General features: G+C 50.1%; 2 protein-coding genes across 2 annotated transcripts; one reads left to right on the top strand and one right to left on the bottom strand.

Moving 5' to 3' along the window:
* The first annotated feature begins 393 nt into the window (after positions 1-393).
* TMEM180 (transmembrane protein 180) lies at positions 394-7,314 on the top strand. The gene is made up of 8 exons (XM_009586013.1): positions 394-666; positions 1,130-1,209; positions 2,019-2,468; positions 3,356-3,473; positions 4,460-4,556; positions 5,311-5,482; positions 6,057-6,250; positions 6,466-7,314. Exons 1-8 carry the CDS (start codon positions 502-504, stop codon positions 6,717-6,719), a joined length of 1,530 nt encoding a protein of 509 aa, XP_009584308.1. The 5' UTR covers positions 394-501; the 3' UTR covers positions 6,720-7,314.
* Positions 7,315-9,934: 2,620 nt separating this feature from the next.
* On the bottom strand, positions 9,935-19,672 carry ACTR1A (ARP1 actin-related protein 1 homolog A, centractin alpha (yeast); the record flags this gene model as incomplete). The annotated part of the gene is made up of 10 exons (XM_009586014.1): positions 9,935-11,283; positions 11,664-11,704; positions 12,073-12,134; positions 12,982-13,156; positions 13,880-13,972; positions 16,268-16,484; positions 16,804-16,928; positions 17,728-17,853; positions 18,631-18,706; positions 19,608-19,672. Coding segments are annotated over 10 exons (1,083 nt in total), but the record flags the coding sequence as incomplete, so codon positions are not given.
* Between the last annotated feature and the right edge of the window lie 1,051 nt (positions 19,673-20,723).

The following is a 20,723-nucleotide window of genomic DNA, read 5'->3' as shown; positions in this document are numbered from 1 at the left end:
GTGACTAGGTGTGTTTTCTGAAGGCTGCTTTGTTGTTTTCAGCTATCTAGCTTGATTCCTCCTGTGACCTTGCCTTTAAAGAGCTGGAAGGAGCTAATCGGCTACTTGCTGGGTAACAAAGAACATTACAGGGTAAAGGACGGGGCAGCCTGCTCACGAGGAGACAGTTGTACCCCCGGGAGCCCACAGCCTGGCCTCAGCTTAATGAAACAGCTTTAGTGCAGCAGACAGCTTTTAGTCTCTTAAATCCCCTCCAATCCACTTTTAAACAGCTCCTCAAAGCAATATGAATTCTGATCTCTGCTGGCAAAGATTTACCAATTAATTTGATTCAACTTTTAGTTCATTTAAGAAATTGAATCTGGTTTCTCTTTTTTTTCCTTCTTCTCTCCTGCAGGAGCAACAATGGATTGGCCCCAACAAATAAGTAGCAGGTGTTGGGAGAAGACATCCCATGTGAAATGGAGGTGATCGAGGGAGCTGAACGCTGACTACACCAACATGGGGTTGCGACTGTTGGCTTGTCTTTTTCATTTGCCCACTGCCGTGATCTACGGGTCCCTGTCACTGTTTGTTTCCATTTTGCACAACGTATTCCTCCTGTACTACGTGGACACCTTTGTCTCTGTTTACAAGATTGATAAACTGTCCTTTTGGATAGGAGAGGTTAGTCTTTTCCATAGATTTCTGCCCTCTTAAGTTAGAAATTCTGAAATCAAGACCACTCCTTGCTAGAAGTTTGAAGAACGTTAGTTGTAATAGCAGAGTTTGGGAGAGGGAGCAAGGGAGCCTTCTGAGCACAAGCGTGGGCTTTTTGGTTTTCTCCGCCTACATAAACAGAGAACAAGCTGGGATAGAAAACCCGGAGTCTTTGTTCTTAGGGCTGCCTTTCCTCTGGGGATGTTGGGGTGTTTCACAAGCAGGGAAAACCACTGGCCTCGCTGTGTTAATCTGGCAGTTGCCCCGGACAGAGGAATCGTACAGTGGTGATGGGGCAGGGAAGGTGTGCTGGGACGGTTCCTGCTGGTTGTTCACCGTGCCAGCTCAGCACTGCTTGCTTCAGTAACAGAACTGAGTCTTTGCAGGAGCTGTCCTGTGGTTTGTTTCACTGTGCTGTGTTCTTTCCTAGACAGTGTTTCTTATCTGGAACAGCCTCAATGACCCTCTGTTTGGCTGGCTGAGTGACCGGGTGTTCCTTAGCGCACAGCAGTAAGTTAAGTTCCACTTCCAGCAGAGGCTGGGAAGTTGTATAGTCTCTGGGGGAGATGATGTGAAATTGGCAGCTTCAAAATTATGGTGTGGCAATGGTTTCTGGGGCATGGAACTCTTAAATACTTCCTTTTCCTGGCATCTTTGAAATTCAGTGTTCTTTGCATGGTATTTCAGTACCTGGCTGTATAGAGGAAGTCACACACCTATCAGGTAGATGTGACCCTAACCCTTAACAATCACATGAGTGGTACAGAACCTAAAATATGGGCATCTAAAATCTCAAGCCCCTGCTACATGAGTAAGCCTCTTAGTGGGGGGTTGGAGCATGTCTGTACATGGTTTGGGAGACACAAAGGGGGAAAGGACAATTATTTCCACCTGGAATGCCTCAGACCGGTTGTTCCCAAATTCCCTGGATCGTGGATCACTGTTGGCCATTAGCGTTTCTCATGCATTTATGTCAAGCTTTTAATGAAAATCATGGTGTGGCTTCCTGCAACTAGTAAAAACTTTAAGTGCTCATTGAAATAATTTACATTGTGCAAAGTGCAGACAGTGCAGCACTATCAGGGAGAGACTTGCTCTGGAGGAAAAAAGTCCCTTTCCATCATGCTTTTTGGCTGCCTTAAACCCATATTTTCAGTGTGTTCACAGATTAGCTAAGAAGGTATCTGATACGGGTGCTTGTTGCATGAGCAAAAGCTGTATTTTTGTCTAGGCCGCTTACATGACTTCCTTGGAGAGGGAGAATACATGGTCATGCAGGGTTTTGTCCAGCTGTCTAAAGTTTTTGTCTTCTCTTGCAGGCCAGGAGCAGAGATTTCCTCCCCAGAAGTAGTTCTGAAGAGGCTCAGAGCGCTAAGCCACAATGGCCCCCTCTTTGCCATCTCTTTCCTGGCTTTCTGGGTTGCCTGGGCTCATCCTGGTTTGCAGTTCCTTCTTTGCCTTTGCATGTATGACAGCTTTCTCACCATGGTCGACCTCCATCACAATGCCTTGCTCGCAGACCTGGCTGTTTCAGCAAAAGACAGGACTAGCCTCAACTTCTACTGCTCCCTCTTCAGTGCCATAGGCTCCCTCTCTGTCTTCATGTCCTACGCAGTGTGGAACAAAGAGAACTTCTTTTCCTTTCGCATATTTTCCGTCGTGCTGGCTCTCTGCTCCATCGTTGGTTTTACCCTGTCCACACAGCTGCTCCGCCAGCGGTTTGAGGCTGATGGGAAAGCGAAATGGGACCAAGAATCAACCCTAAAAGAGTAAGTGTCACCAATTCTGTGGCAGGAACAAAGGCCTGGCATAGATCTGTAGAGTCCTTTTGTGCACTGCAGCAAACTAAATGTGTGGGAAGATCCAGGACAAGGCAAATTTTTATTAATCATCTATGGTTCTTGTTTGTTGACACAGTTTTCAGAGTCACCTCTGTCACACTGGCTTCTAATGCCCTCTGAAAATAGGACAAAACTATCTCATTACACCCCTTGCCCAAACTGGAGGCAGAGCCCTGACCTGCTGTATGGCCATCCAGTGTTTGGAACATGAAATGACTTAATATCTAGAGCACCGTGAGGCCTGTGAGTGGCAAAATGTCAGAAGCACCTTACCATGTTTTTGAGCATGAGACCACCTTGCTGCCCATTCCTATGGAGTTGGACAAGCTAATGTCTCTTACCCTTTTGCTCGCTTTAGCTACCTGATAGTGGCTGGGCTCTTGGTGGGCCATGATGCAGCTGGTTTTCCCCGTTCAGCTCCCTTGATTTTCCTTGGGCTGCCTCACTTGTTGTCTCTTGTTATGAGCTGCCAGCATTATGCTGTACTAACACAGCAGATCCTGATGAGATCTGCCAGGTGAGCTAACCGCAGGGATCTGGAAGACGAGTGTATGCGTAGTGGAATGGCTAATGAGAAGAGAATGCTTTTATGTAAAGAAATCTGAATTTTGGGTTCAGAAGACAAGTGCTCTTTGGAAGACCAGTTGCCTGTGGTTCTTGCTAGCAATAGGCAAACATTGTTGTAGGCTCTACTGTTTTGATTTGGTCCAGGGAGAGGGAAGGTTGGGATGGGAGCTGAGGAGAGACAGCTCTGCATCTACACAGCTTGGTGTGAGGGATTCGCGGTTGCTTTTTTTCCCCTCCTCTCCCTTTAGGCTGTACATTGAGAAACTCTTCGTCCCCCAGGAGAAGAGGATCACCCTGGCAGAGTATCTCCAGCAGCTCTCCCGGCATCGCAACTTCCTCTGGTTTGTCTGCATGAACCTCGTTCAGGTAGGTGCAGCAGTGACATGTTGTGATTCAGAGGATGAGCGCTGGCTCTGGCTGTTTGAGAGAGTGATTCAGCAGTATGTGAGTTCCCCAGGAAGGGCAGAGATGTTTCCAGCACCCACATGCTCTTGGAGCCTCCTGCACATGCTGGCTGATTCAGCAGCTGGGAGCCACTCTCCCTGCTTGTGACCTAGGGATACTTCCTGAGCAAGCTGTGTGGTGCTCCTTCCTCACTCCACAGCGTGGGCTGGATTACGGGGGCTGGCTGAGCTCTGTGCCATCCCATCTGGGGTGCAAAAGTACAAGGCCTGGCTAGTGGTGGGGACGGGTTCAGGAGTGCAGTTTGCTGGCGTGGCTGTCGGCACAGTCTCCTTCTCCTTCTGCTTTCCCGAGGCTCACATCACTGTTCTCACTGTCCAGCTGGATCCCCCTCCCAGCTGGCTTTTGCCATTTTTGTTCTTCATCCTCTTCAGTGATTACTACCAAATGCTAGCAGCCTGTCCAGCTTTCCTCGTGTGCTGGTATCACAGCTCCCGTCTCCCTGGGGATCCCTCAGTTCCCCTCGGGCAGGCTCTTGATGCTGCCCTGCATCTTTGTGTTCGAGCCTCACTGCCGCCTTATCCTCGTCCTCCTGACAGTGGCCTCCTCCCTCCTGCCGTGCCACTGTCTCCCCTAAACCCTTGTGGTCACTGCTGTCACCTCCTTGCCCTGCCTGCCCCAGCAGCGCTGTGTGCGAGCAATGCCTCGGCAGCTGGGAAGCGGTACTGACCCCAGGCAAGCAGTGGGCACGGCTGGTGGTGTTGCAGCTTTGCAGTCTCAGCCTACAGTGTCGTAAACTGCACAGCCAAACTCTTGCTCTGCTGAAGTACTCCAGGCCCAGCCTTGGCACAGGGCTCCTAGGATAACAGAGCCCAGAGGGCTGTTAGCTTTTTCTGTTCTCTCTTACTGCTCTTCCTGCTAACCAGCTCGTCTGCATGCTGCCTTCACAGGTTTTTCACTGCCACTTTAACAGCAACTTCTTCCCTCTGTTCCTGGAGCACCTGCTGTCAGACCAGATCTCTGTCTCCACTGGATCCTTCCTGCTCGGTGAGTCTCAGGTGGGACTGGAGGGAGCAGCTGGGTTAGGACCTGGCCGGAGTCTGGATTTGCTCTTTGCAAACTCCATCTAGGGAGAGGTGTGCTGACATGCCAATCTCTGGGCTGTAAGATTCACACATGCTCGCCCCCCACATGCTTCTCTGGGACCTCCAAGTTGTCCTTGCTGGGCACAAGAGAAATAACTTGGAGTCTTTTCTACTGATGACGAGCCCCATGTGCTGGACTCAGGCCTAGACACCACGGAGGTATTGCTCTGAGCATTAGTGGCTGCAGGTAGTGTCCCCAGGATACAGCAGGGAACGTAACCCTGAGTTTAATCCCTTTCTCTCTGTGGCATATGGACCATTTCCAGGCTGCCACAGATCTGTGGGCACTGGTCCTAGAGTTACCCTGGGAGGGTTCTGTGTGGGCCAGGTCTGGTCACGCTGTCCTGTCCCTCTCATTTCTGCTCCAGGGCTAAGTCCCAGCCCCTGCCTGACACTGGGCAAGTCTTTTCTTCCTTCCTGCCCATGAGGTTGATGGAAGAAGGCCTCCCTCTGTAGGAGGAGTGTGTGCTGTGCCACAAAGCCACTGAGTAAATCTGCTGCAGTCTTCTGTCTGTTCATGGGGGCTATTTTCTGTACTTTGTGTCCTGCAGCCCTGCTGGCGATAGCCAGCCTTGTCCGTTCTCTCGGTATCAGTCCTGGGGGCATGGTGGATACTGAAACTCCCTCAAGCTATTTGTGCCTCTGTCTCTGCTCAGGTGTTTCCTACATTGCCCCCCATCTCAACAACCTCTACTTCCTGTCCCTCTGCCGCCGCTGTGGGGTTTACGCTGTGGTGCGAGGACTCTTCTTCCTGAAGCTGGCTCTCAGTGTTGTCATGCTCCTGGCAGGGCCTGATCAGGTGTACCTGCTCTGCATCTTCATTGCCAGGTAGGCAGGCAGCACTTGCTTCCCCTGCTCTCTGCCACCTGGGAGGGGAAATGACTTGTCTCTGTTTTATGGAGAGGAGCGGGAGGCAGGGAGCAGTAGCCAGGGTCACACAGAAGCCTTGTGGCTCGCAGCTCTGAGTGCACCCGAGCTTGGGACAGGTCAATGCACAATCCACTGGCTGTGCCTGCAGCAGGGTGAGGGATGCAGCGATGTTCAGGAGGATGGAGACCTGGCAGGGCTGGTGGCAGCCTGCAGCAGCCTCTCCCAGCTGCTGAGCTGAGCTCCTCTCCTTTGCAGCCTGCCTGCAGCTATAGCCCTCAGCATATGCTGCAGCTGCCACTGGCCTCGCGTGTCCTGTCCCCAGGCCTGTCTGTGTGGCAGGTCAGGAACTGATCCAAGGCATCGCTGCACACAAGGCTTATTGCTAGCAGTGTTCCCCTCCTGTAGCCTTCTGAAATTCTCATTTTATGCGTTGAGGAACCTTTCTTGTCCCTCTTTCCATTTTCTCTGATTTCTCACCTACTCCCGTTGTTTCTTGGTGCCCTTATTCAGTGCTCTGCCTGTTGTTCTGCAGCAACCGGGTGTTCACAGAAGGGACCTGTAAGTTGCTCAACCTGGTGGTCACTGACTTGGTGGATGAGGATCTAGTCCTGAACCGTAGGAAGCAGGCAGCCTCAGCGCTTCTCTTTGGGATGGTGGCTCTGGTCACCAAGCCGGGCCAGACCTTCGCCCCTCTGATCGGCACCTGGCTGCTCTGCGCGTACACAGGTAAGGACGCTCCTGGGGAAAGCAGCGGGGCAGGAGGGGGCAGACCTGTGAGTTCAGCGTCCTCCACCATGTCTTGTGCCCTGGGTGGGTGCAGAGGCCTCTTCCAGTTGCTAAGCTGTGCCTGGTCTCTGCATCTCCAAGGCCAGTCACTCAGAGAGAATGGACAAGGGTCCACCCCACTGTCCCCAGTCTCACAAACTCTTCTCTGACACCAGGCTACGACATCTTCCAGCGCAACCCCTTGAGCAACGTGGTGAGTGCCCAGCCGAATCTGGAGTCTGCCGCAGCCTTGGAGCCAACTCTTCGCCAGGGCTGCTTTTACCTCCTCGTCTTCGTACCCATCACGTGCGCGCTGCTGCAGCTCCTCAGTTGGTCTCAGTTCAGCTTGCACGGGAAGCGTCTGCAGGTGGTGAAGGCTCAGCGCCAAAGCCTGACGCAAGGCCGAGCACCAGAGGTCAAAACGATCTAGGGGTGCCTGAGCCCCGAGGCTGTTGCTGGTTCCAGGCTGGTGCAGGACGGCAGGCTAAGCGCAGGGGTTGTGGGCTGAGAAACCCCGATGTTTACAGTTCAGCTGTGAAATGCTATAATGCCAATGTTTACTCATTCCAGGAGGTGGTCGCTGGGGAAGGCAGAGAAGTTCAGTGTGAGGGGCCTGGGATAGATCGCTTCGTGATTTTATCCTAGCCTGTCCCAGGGAGCAGAGGGCTGCTCATCACAGCGTGGAGGTGCTGGGTTGCAGTGTGTGCTAGGGACAGACACGTCCCCGGTGCAATCCTTTGCCCTGGGCTTGGCCCTGGGGAACCGCAGCCTCTCTGGCTGAGCAGGAGGAGACTGCACAGCGAGTCCTTCCTTGCTAGAGCCCTGCAGCTTTAGGGAGTGGAGTGGGAGGCTCCTGAGGGACCAAGTGACCAAGGGGGTGATTTCAGGATGGCAGGAGCAGGGATGGGAGGACCCTGAAGGCCTTTCCCAGTAGCTGGTACAACCCCTCCCACATACAGTGCTGTGGTTCTTGGACCAAATCCGCTCTTAGGCATTTCTTGTTCCCAGGACAATATCCTGCACAGCCAGGGTCTGCCAACTGTGCTTGTTTTATGCTGAGGCCCCCTTCTTTATGGCCTTGCAGGGGGAGTTGTTACTGGGCTGGGAAAGGCGCTGGGCTTGAACTGGGCTCAGAGCCTTGAGCTGGAACATCTCATCTGGCATCCCGTTGCTTGTTTATCCCTCCTCTCCCCTCCACAGCCCCTTCCAGTTGGTGCTGTCACACAGCTGTGCTGTGAGCCCCCTCCCATGCCGGCTGGGGCGGTAGGGCTGAGGTCAGGGAACCAACCCCTAAGCCAGCCGATGGAAGTGCCTCCCTGCCCAGGGCCATCCCAGGTGACCCAGTGAGGCAGCCTGGCGCCTTCCCCTCTTGCAGAGAGAGAGCACAGCCTGGAGGAGACACCAGGTCTTGCTTTTGTGCCTTCGATTCCTCTTCGGAGCCTGTCTGACACAATGCTAGGCAGTCACAGGGTTGAGATTTTATCTCTGCGGGGAGAGACAGACACCTCAGCTCCTCTCCGCTTGAAACGGTGCCCCAGAGTTTGATCATCTCATCTGGCTGCTGAGCCATGGACTCAAGGAGGAGAGCAGGTGGTTTGGTCTCCCTGGTTCTGGCTGGGAGCAGACAGGGCAGGTAGCCACTGAAGGGATCCCTGCGGTGAGGGAGTGTCTCCTCAGTCCCTGCGACATGTTTGGGGGCAGGCAGAAGAGACATGCCAAGGCAGAGTGCTGCCCTGTGCATGCCTACAGGAGGAGGGGGTGTGCAGGCAGCATTTGAAAGCCCGTACGTGCTTAGGGGCGTGCTGATCTTTGTTTAGTGCCAGGTTTCCTCTGGGGTCTCAGCCCACAAACCTGCCATCTTGTCTCAGGACACAGTTGCCTTCTGTCTTGGACCAAGACATTCCTGCCACAAGGCTTCTGTAGCTCTTGAAGGTTCAATCGTAAGTTATTTGTGCGACTCTTAAAAAAGTTTGAGAATGATTCTTCATTTCATAAATTAAAGATGATCTTTTCTGTACTGCTCGGTGATTTTTTTTCTGGCAGGTGGATCTAACCTGGCTGGGTTCCTGTGGTTTTATGGGGGAGAACGGGACTGTTCCTCTCCAGCAAAACTCTGTACTGGGCCCTGGGCCTGTTTCTGCAGGGCACAGAGAGGATCAGCAGGCTGGTGTATCACCTGCCTTTTGGGGGGAGGCGAGTCACTTACCCCTCCTGCTTTGGGAGGCCCCAGGGACTGGACTGTCCTGTTCCTTCACCAGCTGCTTCTGGGGGCGAGGCTGGGGACAGTTGCTGGCCTGGGCACTGTGCCACCTTCCCACGCCCCTGGCCTGCCCTGGGAGCAAAGGTTGCCGCCTTAGTTCTCGGCAAGCGCCTGGGCTGGCACCAGCTGCTCTCACAACAGTGGCATCACTCCTTTGCTCAGCCAGGGCTGCCCTCACTGCCTGCACCAGCCCTCTCGCTCACAGCTTCTCTACCCCTCGGCTGCCCTTGACCTGTCTGCAGTGAGAAACATAGTATGTAATGGTTGCTGAGGAGAAGAGCAGCTTTGGACACCACCAGTGCAGGCCATAGCTGCAGCCCAGGACTCTCCACCCTCAGCTCAAAAGCCAGACCAGGAAGGCAATCCTGGACCAGAGATGGCGCCTCCTTGCAGAGACAGGCCAGCAACAATTTTGCACAGGCAAGAGAATAACATTAAAATTATTTAAAATTGCAAATGTGGGAAGATGAGGCCAGGAGGCTTGAGGGTTGTATATGAATGACTTTATTTAAGTATGCTGGGCACCACCAGGCAACATGGTTTGGACAGTGTGCGAGGGAACAGTCAGGCAGATCAAATAAATGCTAGATTGGAGACGGCACCTTTCTGTCCGGTCACTGCAGGTTACAAAATGGAGCACTGCTGCTTCTGCAAGCCAGCAGAGGGGCTGGGCACGGGGGAAGAGATCACCAGCACTGCCTGGCACATGTGGTAACTGAACCAAGAGGAGTTTGCTGCTCCCCCTCTGCACGCTGCAGCAAACCAGCAAGAACGCAACTGGTTCTCCAGCAGAAGGCTGAGCATTGACGGCTCTTTTCTACCTGATGGGTTCTTGCTTAAAAAACACAGTCTGCGCTGATGGGGGTAGGTGAACATGCAACCTGGTCTCAGCTGGAAAGAGACCACCACACCTGCCTGCCTACAGCCTCTCCGTGCCCAGTGGTTCCCGCAGGGGCAGCAGGCTGCAGGCTGCTGCTTACATTCATCTCAGCTGGGGCAAGGCACCAGCTTTTGCCACACCTCTGCAGCAGCTCTCCAGCTCTTACCCATCTCTGTGCTTGAGGGTGACCCCAAGGTGACACATGGCGATGAACAGAAAGGAGGGGAACAGGGAGAAACTGCCACCGAGCAACTCCAGCTCCACAGCTACTGCCAGGTACTGCAGAAAATCCACATCGGGGAAAAAAAAAGCACCAAATAATGCGTAAGAGAAACCTAAAGGGGAAACAGTGGCACAACCCAACGCAAGCGGGTCTGCAGGCCTGCCCATCGCTGAAAAAGCAGTAGAAGCAAAGCAGCCACCAGGTGAGCAGAAAGGCAGACGCAGTACAGCAGAACACAGCCAACGCGACAGCTTCCTGCTCGCAAACCTGCCGCTCACACTAACGTCCTGGTACAGTTTATTGTCCTCTCATTTAGTGTATTCATAGAGAACAGCGAGACTCCCTAAAGAGCAGTTACTGGGTGGTGTCGCAGGGCCGGCTGGCTATTCCGCGAAGCGTGTGTGCTGTAAACAGTGTTAACATCGAACAATGGACAGCTGGGTGACAGGCGTTCAAAGAAGACCCAAAGCAAAATTCCCAGGTGCTGTGGTCAGTATTTGAGATATCCTCAGACATTTCAATAAATAAAACAATTCTTACATTACAATGCACCTTTCCAATTATTATTTTGCCCCAGAATGGATAAAGTACACAAGAGTTATGCCTGGCTGCAAATCCCTTTGCCCTGACATGGCAGGAAGGAGGGAAACAGCCTCAACTCTTACAGAGAAAGAACATGAGAACTCAGCACTGTAAATCTTGGCAGGTTGAGGGGAACACACAAGTGCCTTCACCCCCACTCTGGGGCACTTGCTTCCAGAGGAGAAAAGGTATTTAAAACAAGGTACGAGAGAATAACCGTCTAGTACAATGATAGCTGATTAGATTTGCTTTGTTCTACTCCATGCAATACAAACTAAGTCCTATCACCAACTTCTCCAGCTGTGGTGCAGACCCACCCACACATCAGGCTAAGAAGTTACACACGCATACACACACTCACGCACCAAAAACAGTGGGGGCAAATGGGCTTAACTGTTGAGAACGTGCTTTCTCTTAATAAAAAATATATTAAAAACAACTTCAAAAACCTACTGATGGTGAGGACACTGCTGAAGAAAGTAGCTATGGGGCCTCAGCTACGTGTTTCCAGACAATCCAGGCCTTGCAGTCGGGCTGACTAAAGCCTGCGTGAGCAGTCTGCAGTGGTTGGCTCCCTTCTGGCTTGCTAGGCAGTTTCTATAAGCTGTTCCCTTTGTTTTTGCTTCCTTGTTTGTTTTACAGTGACAAATGTGATTGCAATACAGAACTTACGGGACTGAAATGAAAAAGGAATGGGCCATTCTGGAGAAATTCAGACTGGTATTTTCTCCTTTCCATTTAAAAAAACCCAACAAAAACAAAATAAAAAAAATAAGAAGTTAGTAGTACTAATACAACCTTCCTGCTGCTGTTGTCTTTGCTCAGTGACATCGGGGCATGCTGGCGCACACACACACACACAGGCAGCTCTCAGACACTCGGACTCAGAAAAGCGAGTTTAGAACTGAAGTGAGTCTTCGGAGGAGACTGAGGACAGGTCCCAGGGCTAGAAGGTTTTTCGGTGGATGGCACGAGCTCCGTCTTCTTCATATTCCTTTTTCGAAACCCACATTTTCTTAAAGGTGTCCAGTGAGGCCAGGATAGAGCCGCTGGGGAGAAACAGGCACATAATGTGTCAAAGGAAAATGCTGGGGGCACTGTCATCTTACGTCTGCAGAGATGAGCTGTTTCTACTGCGTGACAGCACCAGAAGGTGCTGAGGCTCCCCGTTATCTACAACAGAAACGCGCTCTGGACAGTCACTTCCTCTCCTGTTAGCCTCAAACGTGCCGGCACTACAGAGCCTGGCACCAGCCGCCCCTTCCCAAACGACCTACTGATTGCTGCTCCAGTAACAGGCTGAGCATTGCGCAGCTGAACGACGAAACCCTCCTGACACACAGCATCAGAAGGGACAACGGGAGTGTCGACAGGCTGCGCCTCCCCAGCCCTCATCCCACAGCAAGACGTGTCACTGCGCAGTACATACCCGATCCACGTGGAATACAATCTCTCCTGAGGAGCTGATATCTGGGAGAAAGAGAGAATCGGTCAGTACCTTCTCAAGCTCCAGTCTGCTCCTCCTGGCACACTGCCCCCGTTTCACTACGGCTAACAGCTGACGAACATGGGTATGATCTCTCCCACCGGAAAGACACCCAGCAGCAAAACAGCCACTGTGGTCCAGGATCGTGGACAGGGATCATGTTGTCAGAGGAGCCACCTTCTCGGTGATAAAACCAAACAGGTTTTCATCACAACAGCAAATACTGTTGGGTTGTCTCAGGAAAGTTGTTTCTGGTTTGAAGCAAAGGGCAGCTGGACTGTCAGCATGGTTCTTTAAAGGCCACGGAACAACACACGTAGTAAGTGATAAACACAAAAGAGATTGCTCCTACCCTTATTTTGACATCCTTCGGAGCTAGTTTCTTCACTTCACTCAGCAGCCTGTCACCAAAGCCTACACAAGACAGAAAATGTGTAGTGTGAGCCCTTCAGCAAAATCCCAATTTCCATCTACTAACAATGTGGACACGTCCTATGCAGTCCTGTTCAAATATCCCACTCCAGATCTCACGGAGACCAGTTTGGAGGGGCTCAGAACACAGCCAGTGAGATAATAGGATTCTGTCTCAGATAGACCTCAAACACTGGCACAATGGGCTCTATCCCTCAGCAGCAACTTGAGACAAGCAAACAAGATATTTAGTAGGATCTCCTCCTTCCCTGGGCACTCCTCCTGTGTCCAGCCGATTTGCACAGGGGAGCAGGGTTTGAACAGGAAGACCAGGACCTATCTGGAGATGTCCACCTGTCGATAACAGGCTGACAGGTTCTGGCAGAGGGTATCTTTAAGTCAAAGGGGACCAGCTGAGCTCTGAGGGGATGGGTAGGAAGCTTTCTGCACACATGTAGCTGACACTTCATGCAGTACCAGGACCGTTGGATTCTTTCACACACCAGAGACCTAAAGGAACCTTGGGAGATGCAAGAGCCTTTTAGGTACCTAGTCTCTAGGAATGAACACGGCTACCCCGTCCTGACACAGGCAGAGTGATAGGAGGAAAACAGTAAAAGCCGTTCAAGGCCAGGAAGTGATGTACAAGGGCAGAGGTGTCTTGCATATCCAGAAGGGTATGACTAGGACTCAGAAAATTAGACAGTAACCCCCACTGAGAGAGCAGAGTTCCCACAGCCCTCAGCCCACAGGACAAGTTGGGTGATCTAGGTTATCTCCCCAGTTTCACATGAGAAGGAAGCAAGAGATCAGATACGTCACAGCCCACTGAAAGAGGAGAGGCAGGAACCTTTGAAAAGCGTGGAGCCTCCAGACAGCACGATGTTGGAGAACAGCGTTCGCCTCAGGTCCATGTCTGATTTTTGAATGGCAAAAACGAGAACCTCATGGAGTCCTTCACATTCCTCCCCTATCAGGTCTGGCCGGAACAGGAGCTCTGGGGCTCTAAAACGGGCAGGGCCAATCTGCAAGGGGAGAAGTTAGCACAGAGGGGAAGAGAGAGCAGTGTGGCTCTGTTCACTGTCTACAGTTTGGGCCTGCCTTTCTCAGGTGAAACTTCAGAGTAACAAAGTTTTCAGGACATTCATGCTGCATCACTAGCTCCCAAGTGAACGCTAGTTTGGCCTACTGCTCCTAGAAAAGGCACTACTTCTATCTTGCAGATGAAAGAGATGAAGAAACTTTACTCAGCCCCATACAGCAAGTCACTGGCAGAAAAGGGAGCAGATGCACCCCTGGTGCTGGAGGCAAGACCTGTATTTCCTCTCCTTTAATCACCCTATAGAGGGCTCAGTCTTTTGAGGAGTATTCCTAACACACTCTTCAAAGCAATTGTTTCTGCACCTCTAGGCAGGACAAAAGCCACATACAAAACCACTGCTGAATTTAGTGTGCTGATAACTACCCACACGCCATACCTGATCTGCACAAAGATTTGCTAGATCAGAGTCCCCATGGTCATGCTGCATCCTTACCCAGGGACTTCCAGTAGAAGTTGTGAGGTTTCTAATAATGTTTTCTTCCTCTAAAAATTCTAGTGCCCAGTCAATAGCCTGGGATGAGTTCTGGTCTTTTAAAATTATCCCCTCCCACCTAACACCACATTGAATTTCCCATCACTAGGCAGAAGCTATTCTGGAAACCCTGTGCTTCCCATCAGGAATCCTCCGAGGGTGGTCCTTACAAACCTCAATAGTGCTTCCATCTGGCAGGTAGTACTGAGCCTTCTCAGTCTCCAGAGTCTCATCCTTCTGGGGGTTTATTGACAAGTAGCAGGCACGCTGGAGAGGAAACAGTCAGGGAGAGGGAGATGAGAAGGGTAGACCCAAATGCCTCTGATAAAATACTTTTCTCACTAACAATCAAAATCTGCATATCCCTTGGGGAGACCCATTTCAACAATATTTTGTGCTGAGGAAGAGACCTTTTGGGTTCACATCAGATAAAATACCTATTCATGCTAAGCTCCATATGATGATCAGAGACATCAAGGATACTCACATCCCCTCTAGCTGCTGCTCACCTCTTGCTTCCAGCGCTCTCTTACTGCTTAGAAGTTACCTCCCTCTAGCGCAGATGGGGCAACTATCCTGTGAGCGCTTCCAACCTACTGTAGGGCAAAGTAAAACGCACCTGAAACACCTTTAGTGACATTAACCTTGTATAAAGGTGGGCTCAGACAACTTCGCAACAGATTAGGTGCGTGAACAAAGTCCATTATTACATTTCAGCAGGGTAAAGGGAAACTAATAGCTAACAGCAAAAAATTCTTAACATGATCTAAGCTGCTCGCTTCCTATTGCCCACCTACATTTTAAGTTACAGGAAGCAAAATACTGCATTTAACTGTCAGCACAACGTCTTTTAATAGTTTCATCACCCAAGATGCAAAGGGAGCCTTGACCATTTATGAAGAGTACAAGTCTCTTGCTTTGTACCGTCAGGCCATTGCAATTGCACTGCAACTGATGCTTGGTATACAACAGGCTTCTTCTGAAGCAAAGAGTTCTCCAGCAAGCCTCTGATCACTCGATCTTCTGGTCCACAGATGCTGCAGTATCTGCACACGTCAGCTTTTTTCCTCCCATTCAGCAATCAGCACTTGTAGAACAGAGAGAGCAGCTACCGGCTCAAAACCCACAACCCTATGAAGTCTTGTGCTCTGGGCAACAGGCAGAAGCCATTCAGCTGTACCATGAGATGAAGCACAAGCACTGCTCCCTCGGCACAGCCACACTGAGCTATAGCCATGCAGAACAAGCGAACTATTTCCATTATGGTCCTTTGCCAGTAGGTCACAGGCTCAGGAATAGCTCATTAATGCTCTCACGCCCTGGCATAGGCTGCTGACTCAGCCCAGAGTTATCTGCAGCAATGATAGCTTGTGATGGGGGCCCGCAGCATGGCAGCAACTGCCAGGCATCAGCACACAGCAATCACAGCCAGTACTGATCTGAGGACTGACCCCATGTACTGAAGGCACGGATGCGCAGGCAGCCCCGAGTCACACACAGCCTTGCTGAAATCAGAGAGCAACCCGTCTGTGTGAGCACGGCAATGCTGCAAAGCTGCTGTGAGCAGTCACCATCTCTGAGCTACTGTTCACCATCCCACCTCTGTCCTCCTCTCTTGGCACACAACAGAAGCCAAGGTAACTGCTTTGGTAGAGATCTTAATCATGCCTTTCCAAACTGCTGCATAGCTCTAAGGTCACTAAATGCTGCAGACCCTATAAAGAGGGGAAGCTTTTGTAAACGTGAATGCTGTGAGTGAATTCTTTCACAGGGGGTGGGGGGCGGGAAAGCAACTTGCAATATCCCACTTGTGATCCCTACCTGCCATGGATTTTACAGAGCCTTGCCCTGAAGGGTAAACAAACACTAGTGAAAGATATCATCAGACCCTGAGAAACTGCAGCACAGATAAATGCAAAGCAGATTCTGAACCACCAGCCTGCCTTCACCTCCATGTCAACAGCCCCTCAATAGGGATTAGATGCGACCTTGACTGTAAGTCTCACAGAATACAAGATGGCTGAGGTTGCAAGGGACCTCTGGAAGTCATCTTGTCCACCCGCCTTGTTCAAGCAGGGTCACCTAGAGCAGGTTGCCCAGGACCATGTCCAGATGGCTTTTGAATATCACCAAGGATGGGGACTCCACAACTCCCTGGTCAACCTGGGCTAGTGCTTGGTCACACTCACAGTAAAAGTTCTATGTTCAGACAGAACCTCCTGTGCTTCAGTTTGTGCATCCTGTCCTGTCACTGGACATCACTGAAATGAACCTGGCTCTGTTTTCTTTGCACCGTCCCTTCAGACATTTACATACATTCATGAGATCCTCCCCAGCCTTCTCATCTCACAGCTCAATAGTCCCAGCTCTCTCAGCCTTTCCTCATATGAGAGATGCTCCAGTCCTTTAATCTTCTTAGTGGCCCTAGTCTCCCCTCAGGTAGATAAAGGAATAAGGTGCAGAGCTAGGTAGGCTGGCACTTCTCACTAGATTTCACGAGTCACAACTTCCCTTGGGCAGAAATCCCTTCTTGGATAAACACAGAAACAGACAGTACATCACCTCCTTGATGGTCTTGACAATCTCAAACTCGGAGGTTGTGTGGAAGTCATAGCCTTCCTTCCGGAGATAGAGACGCAGGAAGCGTGAGACATCACGGCCAGCTATGTCAATCCGCATGATGGAGTGAGGCATGGCAAAGCCTTCATAGATGGGAACCGCATGGGTAACGCCATCCCCGGAGTCCAGCACCACTCCTGTAGTCCTCCCAGTAGCGTAGCTAGCAAAGGGGCAAACAATCAAGTCAGAACAAGCAATTCCAAGTGACCCCAAGCATGCAGCACATCCAGGCTTAACTCAGGGAGCAGAGATTTCACATGAACGGGGGCTAGAAAAACCCAAAAACCTAGTTCTCATCATAGTTCAGCAAATTCCTGTAAACTCTTTATTACAGAAATTAAAATTGAATTTCAGTTCTTGCTTGAAAAGGGGATAAGTCAGACATCAGTGTGGTCTTCTGCGGGTTTTGTTTGGTTTGTGAAAAAATGGATTTCACAGCAACATTTCACAAGCACAAATCAAAGATGAAACACACTTACAGGCTAAGCACAGCTTGCATGGAGATGAATAGTGCTGGCACATTGAAGGTCTCAAAAAACACCTCAGCAGCACGCTCTCTGTTCTTGCGTGGGTTTAGGGGTGCTTCCGTCAGCAGCACAGGATGCTGGTAAAGAAAAGAAGGAGCCATGCTGCAATAACCAGAAGGCAGCTAGATGTGTCTTCCTGAAAATTTCTATTCTGCATATTTATTCACTTTAGGAACCACTGGTGCAAGACGACAGGTAGAAGGGAATAATTTCAGGTACTGAGCTGTGTTAGGCTGTGAATAATCTCTATTAAGTTGGAGGACCAGCAGGGCTCTGGTCTAGTTATCAAGAAGTGTTAGAAAATCTACTCTGTGAGTGACCCTGTCCTGTGAAGGATGAACAAGACTCTGAGTGCCAAAAGTCAGCCGGATTAGCCAAAATACACAGACCCTAAGAAAGGGTGAAGGCATATGGTCTTAGCACGAGCAGGCAGAAGTATTCCTACTCCACTTATACAACCTATTGCTCTCAATCATTTAATAATTTTTTGGTCAGCTCCTTCCAGACCACAGGATTGTGGTTTTCTCCTTCCTCACTTCAAAACACGTCACTGCTGAGTGGATATGCCTGATGCACAGGCAGAACAGGAAAAGTTAGAAGCACTTGGCCTAGAGCAGAATCATTAGAGAGAGCGTGAATAACAAATGTTGAAAGTCAGATTTTCAGTCAGGCCAGAACATTAGATCTGGGGAGGAATTCTGCTTGGACACTTCTTGTGCAGTATCTCCTGAGAGGTGAAAGAGCCCAATGTAACAACGGACACATTTAGAAAGAAGAGCGAAGGAAAAGTCCCATATCTTTCCTGCAGTTCCAAGGCTTCTGGTGTTATACACACACTGAATGGCACCTGTACCATTACATAATGGGGTATCTCACCTCCTCTGAGAATGTCTGAAGCTGGTCTTTTGAATACACATACTGCCAAATGCGCTCCATGTCGTTCCAGTCCTTCACTATGCCATGCTCCATCGGGTATCGGATCGAGAGGAGACCTCTGTGCTCCTGAGCAAACAGAAACGACAATAGAGCATATCTATCAGAGACTCAAACAATCACATTTCTGAGCACTATGACTATGATTTGATCTGTCAGACTCACTTATTTCTGATTCCACTAAAAAACAACTTATCTCTAGCCTATAGTGCAAAACCTGAACATTAATCACAAACATCTCTCCCAGAGAAGTATTCACGAGATTAAACAAGGCCTTTTTATACCAAGTAGGAAAGTCTGGCGTTTGCAGAGCACATTCCATCCTACCAGTTTTCAAGCCAACATACAGACGCCTATCAAATGGTGTCTTTGTTCTACCAGCTCAGTCATGATATAAAACATAACAGGGTGGTATGGGGGAATGGAGTTTGGAGGGCTCATGAGAAATGTGAGACCATATGACTACATGCTGACAAAAGCAGGACTGTGGAAAGCAAGCTTCTTGCCCACACCAGGGAGATAAAAGGCAACCAAGTAGGGTCCATTTCTAAGTTCCCAGTTAAAAAGATGGGGATGTAACCATACAGACCTAGAAGTAGCCTAGAAAAAAAGGAGAGATATAGAAGTACTTGGGAAAAAGGTCTGTGGTCAGCAGGTTGGCACAAGAATTTAATGAAGCTTCCCACTCCACCTTGGACACCCTTAAAAGTGACAATCTATTCTGCTCTTCAGATCTATACGCTGATATCAAGGAACCACTGCCCTTTTAAGCCCAACTGCTACAGCCCCTCCTTACAGCAGCATACCAAGATATATGGAGAAGTGTTTTCTTACAGGTTTTCTTACCTCTGCCTTTGGACCAATGAAAATGTCCCCTTCTAAAGCACCAGCCATAACACGAACGTGCTTTGGTCTGCCCACACTAGAACAGAGGCAAGAGTATAAATGCTTCACAAGAGAGAGCTCAGATGCACCCAAGGATTAACTACTTCGTGTTCCTCTCTCTCCTAACCAGTACTTTCTACAGCAATGGGCGAGTCTGGGGCACTACCAGGTGCAGGGAGACCCAGGTTTGCGCTGTCTGAGCTAATCTCAGAATCAGAGGTGAAGGGAACAGATTGTAGACACTTCTGAATTGGCAGGACATGAGCCAGCTGAGTCTGGCCACGCTTTCCCTGATGATTCAGGACTTACTTGTTCGAACAGTGCCTGGGGTGAACATGGCTAGACTGAGCAACGGTCTGAGCTGATAGATTCACATGCTGTTGCCTGACCTCAGGTAGGCTTCTCAGATTAGGCATTTATAGTCCCATACCCCACCTCACCATACAGAACACATTGCACAGAACAAAGATACACTCATTAAAAACCCACCCTATTGAACATAAAAGCCAGTGACTATTCAGAGTTCCTGATCCAGCAGTCCTTCTTCCAGTAAAACTCACAGAAAACTTCCAAGGAAGTTTGGCAGGAATCAAAATATCAGACCACACACCAAAGAAATATAGAGGTCTTCACACCTCTTGTCACACCTCTTGTCCCAATTTTGTCTTGTTCCTGGTGTCCTAATGTCTCTAGACTAAAGGATCCTACAGCTTTTGTTGGGTGATAAGGTCATCTTTTATGGTTTGGTTCCCCCTCCAACCCAAGAAAATCTCAAAGTACTTAATAGCAGAGATCTCCTCTACCTGATGCTTCTGTGCAACAGGCAGAAAAAGAATAATTCATTTCTCCAGTTACAAAATTGGACCATTCTTCCCCTCTATGTATCAAAGAATTGGTAAATGGTACTAAAAACTTACCAAGACCAGCAGAATACTTACTAATTTGGAAAGCAGTATTTCGGTATTTGATCGCCTGCAAAACCTGCTTTAATCACGCCCGAGCCCTGTGGGAGGAACATATAAATACATGAGCTGTAGGCCTCTCAGAAGCAGCAGATTTAGAGAGGATGGAGGGAGGGTGGATAAAGTCAGAGAAGGAAGTAGGAAAGGACCGTGTGAAACAGGTTGGAGTGGAGACTACGGAAAAGAAGATCAGATGGTGGATAAACTAGCTAATGCTGAAGAGGCAGGTCACAGAACTCTGGTTAGAAAAGACACTGGAAACTACACCAGACTGGAGTCTGAAAAGAACAAAGGTACCAGTCAGACTGCAAGGGGAAGGGCTGGAGGCAGGAAGAGTGGCTGACAGGATAGGGCTTGTTTAAAAGGGACAAGGAAGAAGAAATTAGGTATGTCAGTCAGAAAGGCGCAAATCCAAAAAGCCTTCTGCGACATTCAAAGCAGCACAAGCAGCAAACACAGAGTGGGTAAAGCCAGCCGCAGGGAGGCCCTGGCAGGGAGTCAGTGCGGGCATCTGGCCCCACAGCTCCCGTCCCCGTCAACATCATCCGGAGGCATCCTGGGAACCCCACCATCAACTTGGATCTGTGCTGACTCCTTCCCCTCCTCCATTTCCTCTCCCTGCACAAGGGAATGACATCTTGAAACAATGAGCAGCTTGCAGGAACACCCAAGTTTTGCTAAGGAGCAGATTTTCATAGGATCTCCTCAGATAAGCGGTCTCACTGATAATCCCAGACTACCACGGGAGCAAGCTCTTCTGCAGAAAGAGGAGCAGTTCCATTTTATCCCGTACTGGGAGCAAAGTATGTGAGTTTGAACTGCAACCAGTGACCTATGAAGTGCCTGTTCACTCTCAAGGGCTCTGCAGCAGGACTGCTCTATTTATGAGGTCAAAAAGACATCTGGGCTGCCCCGGAGCATTTTAAAATTAGTAGCGACACAGCTCCTCCAGTTTTCCCCTTCCCACCACCTCTGATTACTGCTTTTACCTGGAGGCTGAGGCCAAATCAGTTGTTCAGGGCTCTGCTAGACAAGCTCTGGCTGCAGCAGCTTCTGATGCTGCCATCCCCGCTGCCTGCCCCGTTCTCGTGC

This window comes from Fulmarus glacialis, unplaced genomic scaffold (assembly GCF_000690835.1).
Source record: "Fulmarus glacialis isolate BGI_N327 unplaced genomic scaffold, ASM69083v1 scaffold17259, whole genome shotgun sequence".
Taxonomy (NCBI): domain Eukaryota; kingdom Metazoa; phylum Chordata; class Aves; order Procellariiformes; family Procellariidae; genus Fulmarus; species Fulmarus glacialis.
This window is presented reverse-complemented; position numbering and strand designations above follow the sequence as displayed.

Coding starts and splice junctions, on each gene's coding strand:
- TMEM180 (XM_009586013.1), top strand. CDS start 502: ATGGGGTTGCGACTGTTGGCTTGTCTTTTTCATTTGCCCACTGCCGTG. Junction 2,469..3,355: donor CAAGAATCAACCCTAAAAGA/GTAAGTGTCACC, acceptor CTCTCCCTTTAG/GCTGTACATTGAGAAACTCT. Junction 4,557..5,310: donor CACTGGATCCTTCCTGCTCG/GTGAGTCTCAGG, acceptor GTCTCTGCTCAG/GTGTTTCCTACATTGCCCCC.